We start from the raw sequence: 16,470 nt of genomic DNA, 5'->3' as shown, positions 1-16,470 counted from the left end.
AATATCTACAGTACAATTACAATTCTTACATCTACAATTGTTAACCCTGGGCAACATGGGCCTTGGAGGCTTACAGGGATATTGGTATCCACAGTACTACATCAATTATCAATTTATAAACTCAATACTATTCCCCAAAATGTATTTGACATAAATGCACTGTAATTTAAGATTCAAAACTGCAAAGTGTTCTCTCTGCCTTATGGTAAAATGTGCAGATTTGCAGGATATTATACTATATGGCCAAAAGTATGTGGGCACCTGCTCTTCAAACATCTCATTCCAAAATGATGGGTATTAATACGGAGTTGGTCCCCCATTTTCTGTTATAACAGCCTCCACTCTGCTGGGTGTTGGAAAATTACTGCGGGGACTTGCTTCCATTCAACCACAAGAGCATTAGTGAGGTCGGGCACTGATGTTGGGAGATTAGGCCTGGCTCGCAGTCGGTGTTCCAATTCATCCCAAAGGTATTTGATGGGGTTGAAGTCAGGGCTCTGTGCAGGCCAGTCAAGTTCTTCCACTCTGATCTCGATCAACCATTTCTGTATGGACCTCGCTTTGTGCAATTGTCATGCTGAAAAGGGAAAGGCCCGTTCCCAAATTGTTGCCACAAATTTGGAAGCACAGAATTGTCTAGAACGCCATTGTATGCTGTAGAGTTCACTGGAACTAAGGGGCCTAGCCCGAACCATGAAAAACAGCCCCAGAGCATTATTCCTCCTCCACCAAACTTTACAGGCAGGTAGCGTTCTCCTGGCATCCGCCAAACACAGATTAATCTGTCGGACTGCCAGATGGTGAAGCGTGATTCATCACGCATTTCCACTGCTCCAGAGTCCAATGGCGGCGAGCTTTACACCACTCCGACGCTTGACATTGCACATGGTGACCTTAGGCTTGTGTGCGGCTGCTCGGCCATGGAAACCCATTGCATAAAGCTCACGACAAACAGTTACTGTGCTGACGATGCTTCCAGAGGCAGTTTAGAACAGAGGACAGACCATTTTTGCGCGCTACGTGCTTCAGGACTCAACGGTCCCATTCTGTGAGCTTGTGTGGCCTACCACTTCGCGGCTGAGCCTTTGTTTCTCCTAGACGTTTCCACTTTACAATAACAGCACTTACAATTGACCAGGGCAGCTCTAGCAGGGCAGAAATTTGAAAAACGGACTTGTTGGAAAGGCAGCATCCTAAGACGGTGCCACGTTGCAAGTCACTGACCTCTTCAGTACGGGCCATTCTACTGCCAATGTTGGTCTATGGAGATTGAATAGCTGTGTGCTTGATTTTATACAAATCCACTCATTTGAAGGGGGGGGGGGGGGGTTCACATACCTTTGTGTATATAGTGTATCTTTAAAGTTGCAACAACAAGAAATCTCACTGCCCCAAGAAAAAAAGTATAGAATTGCAGGAAATTAGCTTGAAAACTGCTCTATTTTTACTCTCCAAATGCCAAGATGTGGGCCTTGTAAATGTTCTTTCTCCGGGCCCGAGACTTGAGGCACGTTCCTCTGCCCAGGCATTGCTGATACCTGCCAGACCTTCCAACACCCGGATAGGTATTTTAAGTATCAGCTAACCACATCATATGTTACAGCGATATGTCAGTCGATGACACAGTCGTTGACGTGGCATGCAACCATTGGTTTACGCACGCAAGCAGGGGAACGTGACCACGGTTTGTCCAGCCATGCACTGCTGATGTCATAGTAAAAATCCTTGTAGGCTTTTTCATTTGCACTTGAGTTGTGTTCTGATTATGAAGGGGTTCTATCACAAAAGAAGTCCCCCACCCCAAGAAGTTTGAGAATCCCTGAGTCTAGCCCACAGGCCAGTGTTTGCTTTTGGTGAATCTACTTGATTGATTGATTGATTTTCAAGATGTTAGCATTTTGCTCTTTGGAGCCCAACAAGAAAAGGAAACAACTAGAGTTGGATTCCCAAATGGCCTGACTCCTAGGTCTCTTTCATAAACTCCGCTCCGCTGAAATACTTTATTCTCTCTCTCGTTCTGACCTCTGTTCTCCCTTCTCATCAGTTCCTTCATCCATCTTTTTGTCTCTCTCTCTCTCTCCCTTTCCTTAAGTCTCCCTATCTCAAGTCTCTCCGCACTGACACACACACGCATGCGCCGTAACTGGGTTATAGCCTCAAATAGCACTGGTTGACAACGGGGGAGAACCCAGAGTTCATTCTCCCCACTCTCTCCCTCTCTTTCTCTCTCTCTCCCTTTCCCTCGCCCTCTCTCTCTCTCTTTCTTCAGTAATTCTCAGAGGTTTGCTGGCTAGGATCCTCTCTCTCTCTCTCTTTCTCTCTCTCAGTAATTCTCTAGAACCAGCCCCCCCCCCCCCCCCCCTCTGAAGCTCTATTCAGACATTACATACAGAACACTCCGTTTTTAGAACATTTCATTCATCGAACAAGCTTTAATTTCTCAGAACAAGAATAGACTGACGAGTTTCAGAAGAAAGTTCTTTGTTTCTGGCCATTTTGAGCCTGTAATCAAACCCGCAAATGCTGATGCTCCAGATACTGAACTAGTCTAAAGAAGGCCAGTTTTATTGCAGTTTTCAGCTGTGCTAACATAATTGCAAAAGGATTTTCTAATGGTCAATTAGCCTTTTAAAATTATAAACTTGGATTTGCTAACACAACGTGCCATTGGAATACAGGGGTGATGGTTGCTGATAATGGGCCTCTGTACGCCTATGTAGATATTCCATAAAAAATCTGCCATTTCCAGCTACAATAGTCATTTACAACATTAACAATGTCTACACTGTATTTCTGATCAATTTGATGTTATTTTAATGGACAAAAAGTGATTTTCTTTCAAACATAAGGACATTTCTAAGTGACCCCAAACTTTTGAACGGTAGTGTATTTTTTTAAATATATATGAATATTAATAATATTAATAACAACATATTAAAAGACTTTTGGCCAAAGGATCAGTGGAATAAGTTTATAGTGTGTAATACAATACAATACAATTTATATTCAATATCTACAGTACAATTACAATTCTTACATCTACAATTGTTAACCCTGGGCAACATGGGCCTTGGAGGCTTACAGGGATATTGGTATCCACAGTACTACATCAATTATCAATTTATAAACTCAATACTATTCCCCAAAATGTATTTGACATAAATGCACTGTAATTTAAGATTCAAAACTGCAAAGTGTTCTCTCTGCCTTATGGTAAAATGTGCAGATTTGCAGGATATTATACTATATGGCCAAAAGTATGTGGGCACCTGCTCTTCAAACATCTCATTCCAAAATGATGGGTATTAATACGGAGTTGGTCCCCCATTTTCTGTTATAACAGCCTCCACTCTGCTGGGTGTTGGAAAATTACTGCGGGGACTTGCTTCCATTCAACCACAAGAGCATTAGTGAGGTCGGGCACTGATGTTGGGAGATTAGGCCTGGCTCGCAGTCGGTGTTCCAATTCATCCCAAAGGTATTTGATGGGGTTGAAGTCAGGGCTCTGTGCAGGCCAGTCAAGTTCTTCCACTCTGATCTCGATCAACCATTTCTGTATGGACCTCGCTTTGTGCAATTGTCATGCTGAAAAGGGAAAGGCCCGTTCCCAAATTGTTGCCACAAATTTGGAAGCACAGAATTGTCTAGAACGCCATTGTATGCTGTAGAGTTCACTGGAACTAAGGGGCCTAGCCCGAACCATGAAAAACAGCCCCAGAGCATTATTCCTCCTCCACCAAACTTTACAGGCAGGTAGCGTTCTCCTGGCATCCGCCAAACACAGATTAATCTGTCGGACTGCCAGATGGTGAAGCGTGATTCATCACGCATTTCCACTGCTCCAGAGTCCAATGGCGGCGAGCTTTACACCACTCCGACGCTTGACATTGCACATGGTGACCTTAGGCTTGTGTGCGGCTGCTCGGCCATGGAAACCCATTGCATAAAGCTCACGACAAACAGTTACTGTGCTGACGATGCTTCCAGAGGCAGTTTAGAACAGAGGACAGACCATTTTTGCGCGCTACGTGCTTCAGGACTCAACGGTCCCATTCTGTGAGCTTGTGTGGCCTACCACTTCGCGGCTGAGCCTTTGTTTCTCCTAGACGTTTCCACTTTACAATAACAGCACTTACAATTGACCAGGGCAGCTCTAGCAGGGCAGAAATTTGAAAAACGGACTTGTTGGAAAGGCAGCATCCTAAGACGGTGCCACGTTGCAAGTCACTGACCTCTTCAGTACGGGCCATTCTACTGCCAATGTTGGTCTATGGAGATTGAATAGCTGTGTGCTTGATTTTATACAAATCCACTCATTTGAAGGGGGGGGGGGGGGGGTTCACATACCTTTGTGTATATAGTGTATCTTTAAAGTTGCAACAACAAGAAATCTCACTGCCCCAAGAAAAAAAGTATAGAATTGCAGGAAATTAGCTTGAAAACTGCTCTATTTTTACTCTCCAAATGCCAAGATGTGGGCCTTGTAAATGTTCTTTCTCCGGGCCCGAGACTTGAGGCACGTTCCTCTGCCCAGGCATTGCTGATACCTGCCAGACCTTCCAACACCCGGATAGGTATTTTAAGTATCAGCTAACCACATCATATGTTACAGCGATATGTCAGTCGATGACACAGTCGTTGACGTGGCATGCAACCATTGGTTTACGCACGCAAGCAGGGGAACGTGACCACGGTTTGTCCAGCCATGCACTGCTGATGTCATAGTAAAAATCCTTGTAGGCTTTTTCATTTGCACTTGAGTTGTGTTCTGATTATGAAGGGGTTCTATCACAAAAGAAGTCCCCCACCCCAAGAAGTTTGAGAATCCCTGAGTCTAGCCCACAGGCCAGTGTTTGCTTTTGGTGAATCTACTTGATTGATTGATTGATTTTCAAGATGTTAGCATTTTGCTCTTTGGAGCCCAACAAGAAAAGGAAACAACTAGAGTTGGATTCCCAAATGGCCTGACTCCTAGGTCTCTTTCATAAACTCCGCTCCGCTGAAATACTTTATTCTCTCTCTCGTTCTGACCTCTGTTCTCCCTTCTCATCAGTTCCTTCATCCATCTTTTTGTCTCTCTCTCTCTCTCCCTTTCCTTAAGTCTCCCTATCTCAAGTCTCTCCGCACTGACACACACACGCATGCGCCGTAACTGGGTTATAGCCTCAAATAGCACTGGTTGACAACGGGGGAGAACCCAGAGTTCATTCTCCCCACTCTCTCCCTCTCTTTCTCTCTCTCTCCCTTTCCCTCGCCCTCTCTCTCTCTCTTTCTTCAGTAATTCTCAGAGGTTTGCTGGCTAGGATCCTCTCTCTCTCTCTCTTTCTCTCTCTCAGTAATTCTCTAGAACCAGCCCCCCCCCCCCCCCCCTCTGAAGCTCTATTCAGACATTACATACAGAACACTCCGTTTTTAGAACATTTCATTCATCGAACAAGAACCCCCCCCCCCCCCCCCCCCCCCCCCCTTAAACTCCGTTATATTCTAGAATTTTATTTGAATTCACACCCAGACACACACACAGCTTCAGAGTGGAATCCCAATTAGAGAGTTAGGCCAATGTCAAGCCTGCCTCTCAGGACATCCCGTACTTTCACAATGAACTCTCACTATTAAGTAGTAGTTCTATTGACTCTGGAAATGCATTGAACTTTTATTGGTCAAAGTAGCCGACGCAGGAGTCACTAACAAGGCGCGCGCGTGTGTGCGTGCATGTGTGTCGTGACTCGCGCGTGTGTATTTACATATGGATGCGTGTGACAGAGAGTAGAAGTTTGATCTAAGACTGAACCCCCCCCCCCCCCCTTCAAGGTCATTCCCCGCAGCTTATACACTATGCACTTTACTCTACCTCATGAAAACACACACACGCACACTTGACTCACACGCACATATTATCAGGCACGTGCACGTGCACACAGAGCTTCTATGAGGATGATAAAAAAGGCTGAGAATATGAGAATATGTTAATATATTCTCTTACATAATGTAATTCAAACGCACACTAAACCTCACACGTTCTACTATTCACAGATTAGGGGGAGGGAGGGATAAAGAGGGACAGAGAGAGAGAGAGAGAGAGAGACTTGGAAGGAAGGAAGGAAGGAAGGAAGGAAGGAAGGAAGGAAGGAAGGAAGGAAGGAAGGAGAGTGAATGAAAAAGTAGACACCTCTCCTCCTGTCCTCTCCCCATTCCCCTTCTCCTCTATCCCCCTGTCCTTTCCTCCAGCAATAAACAACAGTCACAACAATAAGCCAAAACCAGCCTATCAGGATTTAACTACACCAAACCAAAGTGGAATTCCATCAGTTCTACCTGACCACATATTTCTCTTCAACCCACTGTATGTCTGCTAACTGCTACCACTCTGTTCTGCTGAGTGGGAGCGTGACAGAGAGAGCAAGAAAGAGAGAGAGAGAGAGAGAGAGAATGCCAGAGAGAGACATGCTTGGTCCAGACCGCAGCAAGGTGTCAGAACATGCATTGCAAAGAGCTGTGTGTGTGTGTGTGTGTGTGTGTGTGTGTGTGTGTGTGTGTGTGTGTGTGTGTGTGTGTGTGTGTGTGTGTGTGTGTGTGTTAGTGTGTGTGTGTGTGTGTGTGTGTGTGTGTGTGTGTGTGCTCACAGCAGGGGTGTCCTCGGTGCTGGTATGAAGAGTAACAGCCAACATCATCTATCATAGAGACCAAACCGCAGCGGTAAATCAATACCGAGGCTGCGGTTGGCTTTCTATCAACAAGTCACCAGGGCCGTTAACGGCTAACACAAACCAGCTGTAATAAAATATAATAAGCAACTTCCAATAATCCGTTTAATGCATTAGGTATAATGCTTTATAATATCTACCAACTCTGAAAGTGTCAATCTGGTCCTCAGAATCTCCACCTGTTCTAAAATTATGCTAATGATGCACAAAGCTACACTCGTGGAGATGCTGATGCTGCCCGTGTGTGTGTGTGTGCCTCTGAGCTACCTGCGTAAAGGACATCGATTACATCCATTTCAACCATATGAACCATGCAGCGCTGCGTAATAAACACTGGAGAGAGATAGAGAGAAAGAAGAGAGGGAGAGAGAGAGAGAGAGAGAGAGAGAGAGAGAGAGAGAGAGAGAGAGAGAGAGAGAGAGCAAAACCTACGCACAGTAGATGACATCTGGCCGCGCGGAAGCACGCACATCCTTTCGAACTGACTTTGCCGCGTGCGTTCTTTACTGGTGAATGAGTACCCCGTGTCCCTGCCTTAATCTCTCATAGATGGAGTTTAAACTGTGCGTGCTCACCTCGGGTCCCGTTCGTGTCCCGTTCAGGTCTCGTGCTGTCCCGGTAAAAAAAAGAACGAGAGAGAGGAGAGGGAGAAGAGGAGAGGCGCTCAATCCAACCTTCCATCCAGTGCTGCGGCCGCGGCACCCTGCTCTCGCGATAGCTGGCCGGTTTTCCCGAGCTCGCTTACAGTGAGTGACGTCAGACTGTGGGAATGAATAGCTCCTTGCAGCCCTCTGCCGGTCAATGAGCGGAACTGCCTTGGTGATAATGTACCAATTACGTCATGGCAATAGCTACTGTAGCAGAGCAGACCTGAATTCCAATGTGTTGAGGGGATAATGATAAATTGCAAATAAGCAGAGTTCCTCACCCAGGATTTCTGTACAGGGAAAGTTTTATTAGATAAAATACAGAGTTTACTAGAAACATCAGGTGTGTCTATAATGTCTGCAGTATCTAGGCTACATGTTCAACTGTCCAGGTTATTGTCATATCATCTTCATCACTTTCCTCTTCACCTTCATCATCACATCACCTTATCTACTTGGATTGTTGCTACTTGACTTCTCGTTGAGATTCGTGGGGTTATTGGTGTGTTTTGTATTATACCGTGTTTGCGAGACATTCTATTTTACTGCAGGAGTTGGTGACAGAAGGATTTCCCTGCCTCTGCCATAACGCCTGCAGATCTGTGTACGCGGCCAATAAACGTTGAGTTGATTTGATTTGATCGTCCCTACCCTCTTCTGTCTCTTTTCCCTTCAGCCATTTATGTTTCACGCAAATAATTGCGTTTGTCACATGCGGCGACATCTGTGTGTGTGTCTACATCAGTGTGTGTCTACATCAGTGTGTGTCTACAGTACATCAGTGTGTGTCTACATCAGTGTGTGTGTCTACAGTACATCAGTGTGTGTCTACATCAGTGTGTGTCTACATCAGTGTGTGTCTACAGTACATCAGTGTGTGTCTACATCAGTGTGTGTCTACAGTACATCACTGTGTGTCTACATCAGTATGTGTCTACAGTACATCAGTGTGTGTCTACATCAGTGTGTGTCTGCAGTACATCAGTGTGTGTCTACATCAGCGTGTGTCTACAGTACATCAGCGTGTGTCTACAGTACATCAGTGTGTCTACATCAGTGTGTGTCTACAGTACATCAGTGTGTGTCTACATCAGTGTGTCTACAGTACATCAGTGTGTGTCTACATCATTGTGTGTCTACAGTACATCAGTGTGTGTCTACATCAGCGTGTGTCTACAGTACATCAGTGTGTGTCTACAGTACATCAGTGTGTCTACATCAGTGTGTGTCTACAGTACATCAGTGTGTGTCTACATCAGTGTGTCTACATCAGTGTGTGTCTATAGTACATCAGTGTGTGTCTACATCAGTGTGTGTCTACAGTACATCAGTGTGTGTCTATAGTACATCAGTGTGTGTCTATAGTACATCAGTGTGTGTGTGTGTGTGTGTGTGTGTGTGTGTGTGTGTGTGTGTGTGTGTGTGTGTGTGTGTGTGTGTGTGTGTGTGTGTGTGTGTGTGTGTGTGTGTGTGTGCGTTTGCGTGTGTGTGTGTGTGTCTACAGATTGTCCGTCTCTCCGTCGAAGGGCAGCATGTCGTCCAACTGCTTGTGGATGTGTGAGTTGTCCTCCGGGTTGCACACCCAACCGATGGGGGTGCGATTGAACGAGGGGCGGGACCTAATGTCTGCCTGCAGGGAAGGGAGAGGCTCCAGCTCAAATGGGATCTCAGGAGGCTCGAAGGTCATGTGGCCTCTCGCCTTCTCGGAGCCGCCATAGGGCAGGGCCGACCTGTCAATCAAATATGAATATCATAACGTACAAAATACATGTCTACATAGTAATAAATGCATCAGCAGTAACCTGCTGAAGGTCTTGAATCTGGATATTTTCGACAGGTGTTTATGTGCGTGCGTTTTTGTGTGCATATGTGTGTTGGTGTGAATGTGTGTGCGTTACCTGTTGAAGCTCTTAAACTTGGGCATTTCGTGGGGGGGGTGTGGTCCTGCCATGCAGTGGTGCATGGTGGCAGTCAGAGACTCGTCTCCCCTCATGGCCCGTTCCCATGGAGACACATAAGTACGCACATACTGCTGCCTCCTCTTCTCTTTCTCCGCCTCCTTATCCAACACCTCCTCCTCTACTGTGGGGGAGACAAACATTACATCATCTTACTGTTTTCGCTTGTGTGTACGTTTCCCTGGTGTTGACATCAGAACACGCTTCAATACATATGAATGTCAAATAGTTTTACATACTTGAGGTGTGCTTGATTTTTACGGAACAAAAATATAAACGCAACATGTAAAGTGTTGGTCACATTCTTCATAAGCTGAAATAAAATATCCCAGAAATTGTCCAAATGCACAAAAGCTTTTTCTCTCAAATTTTGTGCACAAATTTGTTTACATCCCGGTTAGTAAGCATTTCTCCTCTGCCAAGATAATCCATGACAGGTGTGGCATATCAAGAAGCTGATTAAACAGCATGATCATTACACAGGTGCACTTTGTGCTGGGGACAATAAAAGGCCACTCGGAAATATGCAGTTTTGTCACACAACACAATGTCTCAAGTTTTGAAGGAGAGTGCAATTGGCATGCTGAATGCAGGAATGTCCAGCAGAATTGTTGCAAGATCATTTAATGTTAATTTCTCTACCATAAGCCACCTCCAACATTGTTTTAGAGAATTCGGCAGTACATCCAACAGGCCTCTCAACCGCAGAGCACGTGTAACCACGCCAGCCTCATTCTGATTGGTTGGGCCTGGCTTCCCAGTGGGTGGACCTGGCTCCCAAGTGGGTGGGCATATACCCTCCCAGGCCCACCCATGACTGCACCCCTACCCAGTCATGTGAAAGCCATAGATTAGGGCCTAATGAATTTATTTAATTTAACTGATTTCCTTCTATGAACTGTAAAATGGTTCAAATCTTTTAAATTGTTGAATGTCGCGTTCACATTTTTGTTCAGTACAGCTTGGTACAATGGAACTAATTGAGAAGTCCTAGAAGTGCATAGTCCTACCGTGCTCAGGTTCAGGCTCGGGTGGCGGGGCCATCATTTCACAACCCAGGGACGGAACTAGGCTCTGGAGATTCTGCTAGAGGAGACAGGACACACACACAGCCAGATCAGCACACTCACACACACACATGTACACTTACACCACCCCCCTCTCCCCCACCATATTCTCGTTGGTGATAATGAAGCGCTCCACCCTCTGTTGTCTCCTCCTGAACATCTTGGATCCCTTGTTGGTCATAAGAGACAATTCCTCCAGCATGGTGTCTTTAGGAGTCTTGATCTTGGTGCCCAGATCCAACTCTGATGCCTCTGGGTCCGATTCTTCATCTGTAGAAGGGGGAAACACAATGTCATTGAATGAGATGACATGTACTGTCATTTACATATCCCTGATTGCATTGATTCCAATGCTAAGTTCACAAAGCATCACAGTCCCACCTTTACTATGTAAAGTGATTTGAGCACTGGAAACGGGCTATATTAATCCACTCAATTATCAATCAATATTCTCTTCCCAGACCCATATCACCACTAACTCCATCCTCTAGTCTAAACTCCCAACTCCTAAGCACGGTTGCTCTGAAAGTGCAGATAGCTGCGAACAACATGGCGAAAATGTCAACTTGACCAATGTGAGAGCAAGGTGGAAGTATTCAAATGTTACATGGTCCTTCTCTCTCTCTTTCTCTCTCTCTCTCTCTCTCTCTCTCTCTGTCTCTCTCCTCTCTCTCTCTCTCGCTCTCTCTCTCCTCTCTCTCTCTCTCTTCTCTCTCTCTCTCTCTCTCTCTCTCTCTCCCTATTCCCTATATCTCTTTCTCTCTCTCTCTCTCTCCCTATTCCCAATATCTCTCTCTCTCTCCCTATTCCATATATCTCTCTCTCCCTATTCCCTATATCTATTTCTCTCTCTCTCTCTCTCTCTCTCTCTCTCTCTCTCTCCCTATTCCCTATATCTCTTTCTCTCTCGCTCTCTCTCCCTATTCCCTATATCTCTTTCTCTCTCTCTCTCCCTAGTCCCTATATATATTTCTCTCTCTCTCTCCCTATTCCCGACATATCTTTCTCTCTATCTCTCTCTCTCCCTATTCCTTATATCTCTTTCTCTCTCTCTCTCTCCCTATTCCCTATATCTCTTTCTCTTTATCTCTCTCTCTCCCTATTCCCTATATCTCTTTCTCTCTCTCTCGCTCTCCCTATTCCCTATATCTCTTTCTCTCACTCTCCCTATTCCCTATATCTCTTTCTCTCTCTCTCTCTCCCTACTCCCTATCTCTCTCTCTCTCTCTCTCTCTCGCTCTCTCTCTCTCTCTCTCCCCCTATTCCCTATATCTCTTTCTCTCTCTCTCCCCCTATTCCCTATATCTCTTTCTCTCTCTCTCTCTCCCTATTCCCTATATCTCTTTCTCTCTCTCTCTCTCTCCCTATTCCCTATATCTCTCTCTCTCTCTCTCTCTCTCCCTATTCCCTATATCTCTTTCTCTCTCTCTCTCTCTCTCTGATAAAAGTGTCAAATATGTTTTACAGATGGCTGGCTGGTCTGCTCTCCTCCCCGTAAAACGTTCTCCTCGTCATCCGCTACACACTCTCTGATATCACTCATAACACCTGGAGCCCAGCCACACAATACACACACACACACACACACACACACACACACACACACACACACACACACACACACACACACACACACACACACACACACACACACACACACACACACACACACACACACACACACACACACACACAAAGCTGGGAGCTGGCAAAGCAATCCTGTGCTGAGAGCTGTAGCTTGCAGTACCTTGTAAATCAGGACTGTGTGTGTGTGGTCTGTGTGTGTGTGTGCGCGTGGGTGTGTGTGCGCGTGCATGCGTCATACCGTCCTGGGTGATGTTGGTCAGATCAGTAATGATCTTGTTGGCCTTCTTCCTCTTTGGGGGGGCGGGAGTTGAGAGAGGCATGGCTAGAGCCTGCACCAATCAGAAATACACAGTTCAAATCAACAGCCAATCACAGAGCGATCGGTGACATCCACCAATCCCAATCAGACTGAAAATGATAATGATGATGATGATGATGATGATGATGATGATACATGACTGACCCGATAAGGAAAGGTTTTAGGTGTCTAGGGAACCATTACTCTGAGGCTCTTGGCCTGTGGGTCTATGTTCCATACTGTAGTTGGTGTAATTGATTTAACCTGCTGTAATTGAAGCTCCAGCTGGAATCCAACACCCTGTAGCTATTAATACTATATGTTCCACAGCAGCTCTGTTGAGTGCTACTGTCACCACTCACACACACACACACACACACACACACACACACACACACACACACAGGGCAATTCCACAGTGACAGAGTAATGCTGAGACTAAGATTTTTCACTCTAAAATGTATGTCAAACTATTTGACCAAGAAGGAGAGTGATGAAGTGGTGCATCAGATGACCTAGCCCCTACAATCACCTGACCTCAACCCAATTGAGACGGTTTGGGATGAGTTGGACCGCATAGTGAAGGAAAAGCAGCCAACAAGCTCTCAGCATGTGTGGGAACTCCTTCAAGACTGTTGGAAAAGCATTCCTCGTGAAGCTGGTTGAGAGAATGCCAAGAGTGTGCAAAGCTGTCATCAAGGCAACTGGTGGCTACTTTTAAGAATCTCACATATAAAATACATTTTGATTTGTTTAACACTTTTTTAGTTACTGCATGATTCCATATGTGTTATTTCATAGTTTTGATGTCTTCACTATTATTCTACAATGTAGGAAATAGTAAAAGTAAAGAAAAACCCTTCTATGAGTAGCTGTGTCCGAACTTTTGACTGGTACTGTATATAAAATGGATTGCCTATATTGTACACAATAAAGACAATCAATTACAGGTCAACATTTAAATATTGCTCCCACTGAGGTGGGAGAACGCCAGGCTTATGGAGCTCCTGCTGAGTTAGCGCTGGGAAAAGTCCCCCAACTTCAGGAGAACATGAGCCTGAATGTCTGGTTACCCCAAGCAGAAGGGACTCCTGTCCCGCTCACCATTCCTGATTTAGCTGCAGATAAATCTCACCGGAGGACAACAAACATAGTCAGTCAGCACATTCCCAAACATCCCAAATCCCAAAAGACTCCGCTCACTCCGCTTTTATCCAGAGCTATTTACATGAGGATTTAGGGTTATATAGACAAAATGTTCACCTAGTCAGCTGGGGATTCAAACCAGCGACCTTTCAGTTACTGGTCCAACGCTCTTAACCGCTAGGCTACCTGCCGCCCATCAACCTCACATTCCTAACTCACTCTGGTCTGATGGACATGGAATGGGAATGGTTTCGGGAACAAGCAGGCCAACGGCATAGTTTGCATTCACTGACCATGTAGTCATTCAACTTAGTACCCGATGATTTAACATGGGGCTGTCAAAGGTGTATCGAGTAAGTGTTGAAGAGCTTATCAGTCTGCCAGCGTTGCATGATCCATACAGCTACTAGCCGATGTGAGTTGAAACGATGCCGTTGATACATTAATTCATTCATTTTATGATGTGATATGATATGCTGCCATATGGTGGATGACACATGATTCACACGGACGGGGACTTCTCTGCCTGGCACAGCACAGCCTAGCACAGTGCAGGCCCTGCATGGTATAAACCCATGTTCAATCAACTCTCCAATTGGTGTTTTGCTCAATTCGCTCCCTGCCTGGTAGCTTGTCCCTACCCTGGTGACATTCAGACCTGTATCATCAGTCCTGCTTCATTTCCCTATTATCACAACAACATAAGCCACAGACATGTACTGCTTGTGTGTGTGTGTGTGGGATTGTGTGGGCAGCCATGTCACAAACTCAGCCTTACCTCAGTAGAATCCTCAGGAATTAGAGAAGAAGGGAAGAAGGAGAAGAGTTGAAAGTATTCAAGAGAGTGTCCAAGTGCCTCCCCTCCTCTACACCCAAGAGGGAGTGAAACCCTAGCACAGTAAGGAGCTGGGCTATGGAGGCCTGGGTGGGTGGCTGGAGGCTAAGGGTTCAGGGGGGGCTAGGAGCTTCTTAAGGCTCTACGAGGAGACTGATACTATCTCTCAGATGCTCCTGAGGTCTATGTATAGACCAGGAGAGAGAGCGAGAGAGCGAGAGAGAGAGAGAGAGCGAGAGAGAGCGAGAGAGAGCGAGAGAGAGAGAGAGATGTATTTTATAGACACAGAGAGTGCGGGGGAGACTGGGACATAGAGAGCGAGAGGGGGGGGGACAGAGAGAGGGACATAGAGAGTGAGGGGGGGACATAGAGAGTGGGGGGGATATAGAGAGTGAGGGGGGGAAGAGACGGAGACATAGAAAGCGAGAGGGGGGGGACATAGAGAGGGACATAGAGAGTGAGGGGGGGACATAGAGAGTGGGGGGGACATAGAGCGTGAGGGGGGGGAGAGACAGGGACATAGAGAGCGAGACGGGGGGGACATAGAGAGGGACATAGAGAGTGAGGGGGGAAGTTAGATAGTGGGGAGGGGGACATAGAGAGTGAGAGGGGGGGGGACATAGAGAGGGACATAGAGAGTGAGGGGGGAAGTTAGAGAGTGGGGAGGGGGACATAGAGAGTGAGGGGGGAAGATAGAGAGCGAAATGATTCTTCTGATGTCTTTACTCTAATAACATTGTAAAATGTATCAGTGTTTAGAGTCCAGCACTCAGCACTCAACCAGATGACTGGAGATCAACAGGACTAAAAATAGGAGGGGCGCTCGTGATAGTCAGCGTATGAAGATTCAAAAAGGGCCTAACGCCAAGGGAGCCACAGGACTGAGTTCAGTACCAGTTATTACCACAAGTGGATGAAGGTAGGGACTGTCCCATATGATCACAATACAACTCTTACCCAGTCCTTCATATTCAAAATCAAATCACATTTTATTGGTCACATACACATGGCTAGCAGATGTTAATGTGAGTGTAGCGAAATGCTTGTGCTTCTAGTTCTGACCATGCAGTAATATCTAACAAGTAATCTAACAATTTCACAACAACTACCTTTTACACACAAGTGTAAAGGAATTAATAAGAATATGTACATATAAATATATGGATGAGCGATGGCCGTGCGGCATAGGCAAGATGCAGTAGATGGTATAGAGTACAGTATATTCACATGATATGAGTAATGTAGGGTATGTAAACATATAAAGTGACATTGTTTAAAGTGACTAGTGATACATTTATTACATCAAATTTTTAATTATTAAGTGGCTAGAGATTTGAGTCAGTATGTTGGCAGCAGCCACTCAGTGTTAGTGAGTCTGATGGCCTTGAGATAGAAGATGAGTGTGAGTGTGAGGTTATTTTCCTGACACCACACTCAGAGGGCCCTCACCTCCTCCCTGTAGGCCGTCTCGTCGTTGTTGGTAATCAAGCCTACCACTGTAGTGTCGTCTGCAAACTTGATGATTGAGTTGGAGGTGTGCATGGCCACGCAGTCATGGGTGAACAGGGAGTACAGGAGAGGGTTGAGAACGCACCCTTGTGGGGCCCCAGTGTTGAGGATCAGCGGGGTGGAGATGTTGTTTTCTACCCTCACCACCTGGGGGCATCCTGTCAGAAAGTCCAGTAACCATTTGCACAGGGCGGAGTCGAGACCCAGGGTCTCAAACTTAATGACGAGTTTGGAGGGTACTATGGTGTTAAATGCTGAACAGCATTCTTACATAGGTATTCCTCTTGTCCAGATGGGTCAGGGCAGTGTGCAGTGTGATTGTGATTGCGTCGTCTGTGGACCTATTGGGGCGGTAAGCAAATTGGAGTGGGTCTAGGGTGTCAGGTAGGGTGGAGGTGATATGATCCTTGACTAGTCTCTCAAAGCACTTCATGGTGGGGAAGTGAGTGCTACGGGGCGGTAGTCTTTTAGCTCAGTTGCCTTAGCTTTCTTGGGAACAGGAACAATGGTGGCCCTCTTGAAGCATGTGGGAACAGCAGACTGGGATACGGATTGATTGAATATGTCCGTAAACACACCAGCAAGGTGGTCTACGCATGCTCTGAGGACGCAGCTAGGGATGCCATCTGGGTCGGCAGCCTTGCGAGGGTTAACACGTTTAAATGTTTTACTCATGTTGGCTGCGGTGAAGGAGAGCCCGCATGTTTTGGTAGCGGGCT

At 45.9% G+C, this 16,470-nt stretch overlaps 2 protein-coding genes across 6 annotated transcripts in view; both read right to left on the bottom strand.

Annotated features, from left to right (window-relative positions):
- Window positions 1–7,377, bottom strand: part of LOC139376599 (ubiquitin carboxyl-terminal hydrolase 54-like) — a 36,538-nt gene extending 29,161 nt beyond the window's left edge. For both annotated transcript variants that reach the window (XM_071119376.1, XM_071119378.1), the window contains exon 1: window positions 7,280–7,377. The gene's annotated coding sequence lies outside the window, so the exon portion shown is untranslated. The remainder of the gene's footprint in view (window positions 1–7,279) is intronic.
- Window positions 7,378–7,638: 261 nt separating this feature from the next.
- Window positions 7,639–14,403, bottom strand: LOC139376600 (myozenin-1-like). 4 transcript variants are annotated; one of them, XM_071119379.1, is made up of 6 exons: window positions 14,186–14,403; window positions 12,202–12,292; window positions 10,480–10,646; window positions 10,320–10,395; window positions 9,250–9,433; window positions 7,639–9,081 (listed from the first exon to the last, which is right to left on the bottom strand). In XM_071119379.1, the coding sequence occupies exons 2-6, from the start codon at window positions 12,281–12,283 to the stop codon at window positions 8,850–8,852; spliced, it is 741 nt and encodes a 246-aa protein (XP_070975480.1). In that variant the 5' UTR covers window positions 12,284–12,292; window positions 14,186–14,403; the 3' UTR covers window positions 7,639–8,849. The 4 variants fall into 4 exon arrangements, with proteins under 4 accessions (XP_070975480.1, XP_070975483.1, XP_070975482.1 ...); XM_071119382.1 differs by having other exon boundaries at window positions 9,250–9,430; window positions 10,320–10,392; XM_071119381.1 differs by having other exon boundaries at window positions 9,250–9,430; window positions 14,186–14,401.
- Between the last annotated feature and the right edge of the window lie 2,067 nt (window positions 14,404–16,470).

Source organism: Oncorhynchus clarkii, chromosome 20, assembly GCF_045791955.1.
Source record: "Oncorhynchus clarkii lewisi isolate Uvic-CL-2024 chromosome 20, UVic_Ocla_1.0, whole genome shotgun sequence".
Taxonomy (NCBI): Eukaryota; Metazoa; Chordata; class Actinopteri; order Salmoniformes; family Salmonidae; genus Oncorhynchus; species Oncorhynchus clarkii.
Note: the sequence above shows the minus strand (reverse complement) of the source record. Positions and strands in the feature narration are given on the sequence as shown.

What these genes read in the sequence shown, in the direction of transcription:
- LOC139376600 (XM_071119379.1), bottom strand. Translation starts at nt 12,283, where the DNA reads ATGCCTCTCTCAACTCCCGCCCCCCCAAAGAGGAAGAAGGCCAACAAG. An exon ending in CGAGCCTGAACCTGAGCACG is followed by an intron (nt 9,434 to 10,319) that starts GTAGGACTATGC and finishes TCTCCCCCACAG; the next exon opens with TAGAGGAGGAGGTGTTGGAT. An exon ending in AAGTTTAAGAGCTTCAACAG is followed by an intron (nt 9,082 to 9,249) that starts GTAACGCACACA and finishes TTTGATTGACAG; the next exon opens with GTCGGCCCTGCCCTATGGCG.